The sequence below is a fragment of the Podarcis raffonei genome, chromosome 5 (assembly GCF_027172205.1).
Source record: "Podarcis raffonei isolate rPodRaf1 chromosome 5, rPodRaf1.pri, whole genome shotgun sequence".
Classification (NCBI taxonomy): Eukaryota; Metazoa; Chordata; class Lepidosauria; order Squamata; family Lacertidae; genus Podarcis; species Podarcis raffonei.
The window spans coordinates 9,377,192-9,387,512 of NC_070606.1; the positions used below are offsets into that span (position 1 = coordinate 9,377,192).

Sequence of the window (10,321 nt, forward strand, 5' to 3'; positions counted from 1 at the left end):
CTTAGTCCAGACTCAAGCTCAGGCAAACACAGACCAATGAATATATAGCAAGTTTTCAGACAATCTGCTTGTGTGAACTAGATTATCCTTGTGGTCCCTTCCAACTCTACAATTCTGTGATTTTAATGATTCTCACAGTGAGAGAAGCTTCAGAAGGCCCTCAGTTAGGAGATCATGCGTGGGGAGGGGCTTGTTGCAGGGATCAACATGGAAAACCCCTTCTTGCAACTGCCGTACAAGAGCATTTTAATGCTTTCCACAGGCTAAAAATGGGCTACTTGGGATTTAAAGAAGGGACTATTGGACACTCAAGGCAGTAGAAACATGAGATGATTGGACCCTACTGAACTTGAAGCATGGGAACCGCCAACAAAAAAATTATAATTTGGCAAAATATTTGGACTTTATGATATGTATTTGTACAATTTGGAATATTCAATGTGATGTGATTGGATTGTTAAAATGGAAAACTTAATAAAAACTATTATAAAAAAAAAATGGGCTACTTGGTTCTCTTAACAATTTTGCACAAAAGGTTTCATATCATTTGAAGTTCCTGGGATTTTTTGAGGGAAATCATGTGCTTTAAATGTGCATTAGATGTGTGTGGTGTGGACCTGCCCCTTGTTAGGTTTGCGGCCACAGATGGCTTTGTGGTGGGCCATTGGTCACTTAGTTCATTTTGTCTTTAAAGCGCTTTATTTATTTTTGCTGCAAAATGCTAATGGGGCTGCCCCTCTGGAACACACAGGGAAAGTACTGGATTTGTAAATATCTGTTGGTGGTTGGGATATGTTTTCTCTTGTATGCTAAATAAAAAACAGAACACAGACTTGTGCAAAATAAACCAGTTGCAGTAGAACAGAAAATACCAAATGTTAGTTCAAATGAATATTGGAATGGATTCAGGCACATTCATACAATCCTCACCACAGACAAATCTCTCTCCCAGATCACCATTTCTTCCATTTCTTTGGATGCTAAAACTACCAAAAGATCTCTTTCAGCTTATCTTAATATGGAAGATGGTCTGAAGAGATAAAGACGGTCTTTCAGATATTTGAGGTTTAATATTAATGCAAGTATCGAAAGATATACTTTTGGATATTTGACTTGACACCTGATTGTTCCCATGTTGAAAAATTTCAGTTTGCTTTCCAATGTTTTCATCCTAGAGTAGTTAGAGAATGTTTTCTGTAGCTTGCTCCTACAGGGGAATTTTTGTTTCAAGTACTGTACTAGATAATGAATGACCAGGAAATCAAACTAAATCATTGCATAGTGATCTATGATAGCTTTCTGGTGCATTTGAGTAATCAGGTGATAGCTATTATTCTTTTTTTGATTAAAAAAAATGCATGAACTCATCCTGCAAAGTCAGAAGCTGCTTAGTAATAGAGGTGGAGTATTTGAGAAAATAATAACAAGGAAAGGATGAAATTAGTACATTTGTGGTTCCCTAAATACCGTATTTTTCGCTCTATAAGATGCACCAGACCACAAGACGCACCTAGTTTTTAGAGGAGGAAAACAAGAAAAAAAATATTCTGAATCTCAGAAGCCAGAACAGCAAGAGGGATCGCTGCGCAGTGAAAGCAGCAATCCCTCTTGCTGTTCTGGCTTCTGGGATAGCTGCGCAGCCTGCATTCACTCCATAAGATGCACACACATTTCCCCTTACTTTTTAGGAGGGATAAAGCAAGTCTTATAGAGCAAAAAATACGGTAAATGTGAAGAATTACATTCCTTGACCTATTGCCCCTTGTCTTCCTAAAAGACCCAACCGGAATAGAAACCCACAGACAGGTGTTAACCAACGCCAGCAAAGACCTCGCAACGTTTTGCAGGATCAGTCTTGTGCACCACACGGATGGAGCAGCTTCGCTTGTGGAACATGGCAACACACTTCTCCCTGTCGTAGTTGATAGGTCTAAAAACTCTATAAACAATGAAGACAGAGAGTCAGGCCGTATGGCAGAGATGATAGTAAAACTAAGAGGACTAGAGTCAAAATCAGCTCAGCCTCCAGCGGGCAACAGCATTTGTGGTTTTAAACGTTAGGAATGGAATTTAGACAATGAACCACTTCAGAGGCAGGCGAATGCATTCAATGGCAGAAAACAATCTCTAACCTGACATATTAATTATTACAGGCATTACTTTCCAGCAATCTTACATACAAGTGCACTCCCTCCAATATTTATCCAATGAAAATAGGAACATCCTATTCCAGGCATAGGCAAACTCGGCCCTCCAGATCTTTTGAGACTACAGTTCCCATCATCCCTGACCAGTGGTCCTGTTGGCTAGGGATGATGGGAGTTGTAGTCCCAAAACATCTAGAGGGCCAAGTTTGCTTTTGTTGTTGAGTCGTTTAGTCGTGTCCGACTCTTCGTGACCCCATGGACCAGAGCACGCCAGGCACTCCTGTCTTCCACTGCCTCCCACAGTTTGGTCAAACTCATGCTGGTAGCTTCGAGAACACTGTCCAACCATCTCATCCTCTGTCGTCCCCTTCTCCTTGTGCCCTCCATCTTTCCCAGCATCAGGGTCTTTTCCAGGGAGTCTTCTCTTCTCATGAGGTGGCCAAAGTATTGGAGCCTCAGCTTCAGGATCTGTCCTTCCAGTCAGCACTCAGGGCTGATTTCCTTCAGAATGGATAGGTTTGATCTTCTTGCAGTCCATGGGACTCTCAAGAGTCTCCTCCAGCACCAGAATTCAAAAGCATCAATTCTTCGGCGAACAGCCTTCTTTATCATCCAGTTTGCCTATGCCTGTCCCTTCAGCATTTCTCCAATGAAAACAGAGATGTCCCTTCCAACATTTTTCTGATGAAAACAGGGACATCCAGTGCTATTTTTCTAGAAAAAGAGTTGCTGGAACTCACAACGAATATCTCCCTTGTTTTCTTATAATGGCAATGGTGCCCACCTGAGAGGTGCCGGAACTGAGTTCCGGTGAATTCTGGTGGGGGGGGGGAGCCCTGGGGACAGCTTTTGTAAATCCAGGACTATCCCTGGAAAAAAGGGACACTTGGAGGGTCTGCAAGTGCAGTGGCTGAAAACATGTGCTAAAGTTCAAACACCTGAACCGGCATTTCAGTGTCATTAGCTAACCTAGGAAAGAAATCTGCTTAGCCTCATTCAGTCCTGAAAGTACAGACAGATGGCTCTTATGCTATTCTTGAGGAACGTTAAAGAGGTGCTTTAGCCGATACTTTACCTGGAGATGCCAATGCAAAATTCACTAGCCCCAGGACCGCAAATGAGTTTGGGGGCTGAGGTAATTCACACCACAAAGGAGAGGGGAGCATTTGAAGTGAAAGCAACGTTGTTGATTTCTACATATATAAATAAAACAATGTTCTTACATTCTCAATGTTCAGGAGCCCCAAATCGTTATTGAATATAAATTAAATGTGCAGAAAGGTAGCGTTGACTGGTATTTTATGTGTGATGGTTGAATGGGATATGTTGGCTTGGGATGCAATAAGTAGCAGGTGGTAGTTGCAAAAGAGTAAAAAATTTACTGTATCTGGAGTAAAAAAAGCAGAGACATCACCTTGCCAACAAAGGTCCATATAGTTAAAGCCATGGTTTTCCCAGTAGTGATGTATGGAAGTGAGAGCTGGACCATAAAGAAGGCTGATCGCCGAAGAATTGATGCTTTTGAATTATGGTCCTGGAGGAGACTCTTGAGAGTCCCATGGACTGCAAGAAGATCAAACGCATCCATTCTGAAGGAAATTAGCCCTGAGTGCTCACTGGAAGGACAGATCGTGAAGCTGAGGCTCCAATACTTTGGCCACCTCATGAGAAGAGAAGACTCCCTGAAAAAGGCCCTGATGTTGGGAAAAAATGAGGGCACAAGGAGAAGGGGACGACAGAGGACGAGATGGTTGGACAGTGTTCTTGAAGCTACCAGCATGAGTTTGACCAAACTGCGGGAGGCAGTGGAAGACAGGAGTGCCTGGCGTACTCTGGTTCATGGGGTCACAAAGAGTCGAACACGACTAAACGACTAAACAACAAGTCCCATAGAATTCTATGGAGTTACTCGCAGGTAAGGCTATAAATAGCATTGCAGCCCCAAACATGTACTGGATAAACTAGGGTTGCATATGTAACCACATGTCTCATATGTTCTTGGGTACTTAGAAAGAAATGCCAGCATTAAAAAAACACACAAAAACACCCATAAACTTGTTTTTAGAACTTGAACTTACAAGCTGCAGCATATCATTTCTTTTGGTTTGCATTCACATCTTTGGCAGTTGTTAGTTTTCCATACAGCATTCACACGGTGCCACCTCCCATGTTTAAAGCATCCTGAAATGTGCAGAACAAACAAACAATGCTGGTCGGAATCTAGTAATTTATAAAAACCAGAGTCAGAAACTGGGGTTTTTGCTTGCTACAAGATGACTTGCTTCAGTGAAGCTTCAGTCCACCTGTCCATGACTTTTTTTGCTATTCGCTTATGAACTGCTTTGAGCTTCTTTTTCTTACCGTCAAGCTGTTATATAAATATTAAAAAGGTAAAGGACCCCTGACAGTTAAGTCCAGTCGCAGACAACTCGGGGGTTGTGGTGCTCATTTCGCTTTACTAGCCAAGGGAACCAACGTTTGTCCGCAGACAGTTTTTCTGGGTCATGTGGCCAGCATGACTAAACCGCTTCTGGCGAAACCAGAGCAGCGCACAGAAACACCGTTTACCTTCCCGCCAGAGCGGTACCTATTTATCTACTTGGACTTTGACGTGCTTTCGAACTGCTAGGTGGGCAGGAGCAGGGACCGAGCAACGGGAGCTCACCCCGTCGCAGAGATTCGAACCGCCGACCTTCTGATCGGCAAGCCCTAGGCTCTGTGGTTTAACCCACAGTGCCTTGTCAAATAAATAAGCCTTGTCAAATAAATAAATGAATGAATTTAGAATATCTTGGAGGCTATGGTGTGGGTCTCAGCTTCAGAACATCCATTCTTTCTTCTTGTGTTATACATCACTTCTGTTTACAGAAAAACAGCCAGCCAGATCTACCTGTGCCAGCTCTCTCTCTCTCTCTCTCTCTCTCTCTCTCTTCTCTTCCTGGCCCTTCTGCTGCTTCTGGTCCCACTATTTGCTGCCAAACTTCTGGTCCCCCAAGCTGCCAAACTTTGAATACAGGTAAAGTGGAGTTGATATTGTGCCTGCCGCTTCCCAACCCAGCAAAAGGTTTTGAAAGCCCATATTCACTCTGAATATGCCAAATTCTAAATTTACTGTCAGTGTCCAGTTCCTTCTTCCTAACCCTGACGGGAACTGTAATCCAAAACACCTGGCAAAGGTTGCAGTAGAGCATAACCCTAGAATCAGAAGACACTCCTTTCATATGGTGGAATTGGGCCATATAGATAGCAAAAGGCTCAATTCTCACTGGCTGCAAAGAGAGACTCTAAGTTCAGGGCATCTCTGCAGCAATCACCTTTATTCCTGAGTAACATCAGAGTAACTCATGGGAGTGTCCTTCTTGTGCAACCCTAGATCATGCTGGAGAAAAATCATGAGGACCATCTTCTGCCTCTGTAAATGCTGTTTTTTTTAACCATGGCAACATTCAAACACTGAATTCTTACCCTTTTCGTCAGCTGGTTTTATTGAGCACTGGGCGTTACACAAGGTCCCCAAGAGGGCAAGGACCAGGAAGAAGAACAGCAGGAACTTCTGTGGGAGAGAGAGAGAGAGAGAGAGAGAATTGGAACAAGTGTCTCAGTTGTTACAGTGAATTGTTGGAATGGACATGCGAAGCAGCAGACACCATAGAAAGCAAAAGAAGAAGTAAAGTCTAAAAATATTGCTGGAAGATTAAACATTTTTAACAGCCTTTCCCCAACCTTGGGTCTCCAAAACCAGCATCGCCCCCCAGAGAGCCTGGCCAGTGCTGAGGAACGAAGCAGGTTCTGGTTCAAAAATACTGAGAGCCAAAGCTTGGAGAAGGCTGCTCCTAGGAAGATAATCCTAGTTGTATGAAAGTAAAATGCTCAATGACAAACCTCGACAGCATCTTAAAAAGCAGAGACATCACCTTGCCGACAAAGGTCCGTATAGTTAAAGCTATGGTTTTCCCAGTAGTGATGTCTGGAAGTGAGAGCTGGACCATAAAGAAGGCTAAACGCCGAAGAATTGATGCTTTTGAATTATGGTGCTGGAGGAGACTCTTGAGGGTCCCATGGACTGCAAGAAGATCAAACCTCTCCATTCTGAAGGAAATCAGCCCTGAGTGCTCACTGGAAGGACAGATCCTGAAGCTGAGGCTCCAATACTTTGGCCACCTCATGAGAAGAAAAGACTCCCTGGAAAAGACCCTGGTGTTGGGAAAGGAGAAGGGGACGACAGAGGACAAGATGGTTGGACAGGGTTCTCGAAGCTACCAGCATGAGTTTGACCAAACTGTGGGAGGCAGTGGAAGACAGGAGTGCCTGGCGTGCTCTGGTCCAGGGGGTCACGAAGAGTCGGACACGACTAAACAACTAAACAACCACAACAACAACAACAAAATGCTCAACCATCATCGTTTAGGACCATTTGAGGCGTTGCTCCTTCTTTTCCTTTCCTAGAACCCATGACCACTGACCCAACAGAAGGTTAGGCGCCCAGAGAGGTCAGAGAATTCTGAGGGGAATGGAAATTGACAGCGTTCGCTTATTCATCCCACGCACAGGATGCATATCAATCCAGATAATATGTTGGGTATTTGCTGTTCGCAAATGATCCATGGCTGATGGCCCCCCTCCCACACATTTGCATTCTGTTTACTTTGCATTGGTGTGGATTTGACACAGCCAAACATCGGATCCCAAAAGCCTCCGTTTTGGAATGTTTCGGCTCCCAAACACCGAAAACCTGGAAATAAATGCTCCGGTTTTCGAATATTTTTTGGAAATCGAACATCCGACACAGCTTCCGCTTGAGTGCAGGAATCTCCTGCAACCAATCGGAAGCTGTGTCTTGGTTGTCGAACATTTCAGAAGCCGAATGGGCTTCCGGAATGGATTACAGTGGTACCTCGGGTTACATACGCTTCAGGTTACAGACTCCGCTAACCCAGAAATAGTACCTTGGGGTAAGAACTTTGCTTCAGGATGAGAACAGAAATTGTGCTCCGGCGGCGCGGCAGCAGCGGGAGGCCCCATTAGCTAAAGTGGTGCTTCAGGTTAAGAACAGTTTCAGGTTAAGAACAGATTTCCGGAACGAATTAAGTACTTAACCCAAGGTACCACTGTACGTTCGACAACCGACTGCATTATTATCTTAGTGGATGGAGAGTTTAATGACATAACTGCCCCAAGACCTGTGGGTATAGGGCAGTATACAAGTTTAAATAATAATAATAATAATAATAATAATAATAATAATAATAATAATAATAGTTTCATCAGAAGCTGAACTGCAAAAGAATAGAAACAGAGCTGTATGAAAAGACTGCAGAACAGAACACAAATCAATGCCTTATACATGCCTAGGAACCCTTAAGCCAATTTAAATCAATGAATTTGTGTGTGCCTAACTCTGCGAAGGATCAGAGTGATAATTGAAAGTACTGAAGTCATCACGAGTTGCTTCCATGAAAGTATATATAAGATCACATACTTAATTTAACACCATACATTCCACAAGAGAGTGACTCACCATGACAGAGGTGTCCCACACATCCGGAGACCTCTGAGACTTTCGAAACATTGTTTGTGAATTTATACTAGGGGCATCAACAATAGCTGCCAAATTGCAGGAACCCGAACAGAATCGGACAATGGGCAAGCTTGTCTCATTTGTCCTGGCCTCGTTTTCTAGGAGGGCAGCCTTCCAACGTTATTTTTAGAACCGTAGTGTTAGGCCAATGGATCATTAATACGGATCACCTGCGTTTGCTTGTAACCTCAAGAGAATGATGAAGCAGTCACCTCACTTTGATTCAAAAATAAGCAGAGGAAGAATTAAGTTCAAGGGATCTGTGTTCTGGCAGACCATCAAAGAGCTTTTGGGGGAAAGCGCAAATGTCGGGGAGAGCACATTTGGGGAAAGCTATTGTTGCACTGACCTGCTATGGGTAAGCTATTCAAAGTTTAAATAAGTCATCCGCAATAAACAATGAATTACCCCTCACAGTCGTTTTATGTGAAGTACATTTGGACAGGAATGAGACATTTCAGTTCTAGACCACTGATTCCAAAACGCATGAATAAAAAGTTACTTTATTTGCTTATTTAACTTGAACTCTTTGCCTATGTGCCTTTCTCATTTGTTCTAAAAATGGCTTAAATATTCCATGTTCAGTTTTAGTCACCATAACAAGTGTCCCAACAGCATTCTATTCTTTGGCAACACAATAAACTAGATCACTGTCCTACATGTCTGCTCCATTGAGCTCAATGGAGCTCACTGCTGGATAACTTGAGTATAGGACTACTGTCTTAGACTCCTATTTTCCAGTTTAAAATGCCATTTCCCCGCCCCCAACCTTTATCTGTCCTTCTAATTACTGTATTTTTTGCTCTATAAGACTCACTTTTTCCCTCCTAAAAAGTAAGGGGAAATGTGTGTGCGTCTTATGGAGCGAATGCAGGCTGTGCAGCTATCCCAGAAGCCAGAACAGCAAGAGGGATCGCTGCTTTCACTGCGCAGCGATCCCGCTTGCTGTTCTGGCTTCTGGGATTCAGAATATTTTTTTCTTGTTTTCCTCCTCCAAAAACTAGGTGCGTCTTATGGTCTGATGCGTCTTATGGAGCGAAAAATACGGTAACTAAGTTTGCTGCTTTTGTCACCATAGCATAAGCAATATAACCAGGATAAAAGCTGCTAAAATAAAATAAGTGAACAGGTCAGCTACCTTGGTTGACCGAAACATGGAACCATACGCTTATGAATAAACCGGGACTGGCCCACACATGAGGCCAAGTGAGGCCACTGCCTCGGGTGGCAGGATCCCCAGGGGCAACAGATCCTGATGTCAATTTTTCTTCCCCACTTGTTCCTGATGTAGATCATCATTCACCCCTTCTTCTGTAGTGGAGAGGAGAGGCACCATTTTGGGGTTTGCCTCAGGGGCCAAAATGTCTTGGGCCAGTCCTGAAATAAACGAACGTATTTGTAAGAATACCAAAAGGGCCTTTCAGTATAACAACAACAACAATAACAACAATTTTATTATTATTTTATATGCCGCCCATCTGGCTGGGTTGCCACAGCCACTCTGGGCAGCTCCCAACAGAATATTAAAAACGCAATAAAACACCAAACATTAAAAACTTCCCTAAACAGGGCCGTCTTCAGATGTCTTCTCAAAGTCAGATAGTTGTTTATTTCCTTGACATCTGATGGGAGGGCGTTCCACAGGGCGGGCGCCACCACCGAGAAGGCCCTCTGCCTGGTTCCCTGGAACCTCACTTCCCACAGGGAGGGAACTGCCAGAAGGCTCTCCCTCTCAAATACTCTCTCTGCTAAATTCTTTTTGCACAAGAAGAATATATGAAGAATTCTAAGTCCTCAATTTGGGTATATTAACATTAAATCTGACCAGAGAACGGCTACTTATAAGTAGGAAATAACACCCCCTGTGTTATAATGTTATAATTAAGGTAAAGGTAAAGGGACCCCTGACCATTAGGTCCAGTCGTGACTGACTCTGGGGTTGCGGCGCTCATCTCGCTTTATTGGCCAAGGGAGCCGGCGTACAGCTTCCGGGTCATGTGGCCAGCAGGACTAAGCCGCTTCTGGCGAACCAGAGCAGCGCACGGAAATGCCGTTTACCTTCCCGCTGGAGCGGTACCTATTTATCTACTTGCACTTTGACGTGCTTTCGAACTGCTAGGTTGGCAGGAGCAGGGACCAAGCAGCGGGAGCTCACCCCGTCGTGGGGATTCGAACCGCCGACCTTCTGATTGGCAAGTCCTAGGCTCTGTGGTTTAACCCACAGTGCCACCCGCATCCCTTAATGTTATAATTATATGGATGTTAATGGCACACCATGTTTGTGTTTTTTAAACTGTGAGGTTACTTAGACAACAAATAGGTTTTTTGTACCTTGTATTGTGGCATATTGCTGACCCTGATGATTCATGTGTAATTATATTATCTTTTGGGGAAACGGAAGGTCTTACGATGATAAAGTCATGGGTTTTTTTGTTTTTAAATTGAAAATGGTGTCCTGCTTAATAACTTTCAAGAGGCATTTTATTTGTGTGACTTTCTTTGGGGTACATCTGAAAGTCAATTTTCCTACTGGTGGAGAAGTTAAATAGGTGACCAAAGTTGAAGGAAAATCAGTTTTAATAAGTCCCATACTCTG

General features: G+C 43.5%; 1 protein-coding gene across 1 annotated transcript; it reads right to left on the minus strand.

Annotated features, from left to right (window-relative positions):
* Positions 1-1,806: 1,806 nt before the first annotated feature.
* Positions 1,807-8,881, minus strand: MSMB (microseminoprotein beta). Its single transcript, XM_053387415.1, has 4 exons — positions 8,864-8,881; positions 5,613-5,700; positions 4,226-4,328; positions 1,807-1,939 (listed from the first exon to the last, which is right to left on the minus strand). The coding sequence occupies exons 1-4, from the start codon at positions 8,879-8,881 to the stop codon at positions 1,810-1,812; spliced, it is 339 nt and encodes a 112-aa protein (XP_053243390.1). The 3' UTR covers positions 1,807-1,809.
* Between the last annotated feature and the right edge of the window lie 1,440 nt (positions 8,882-10,321).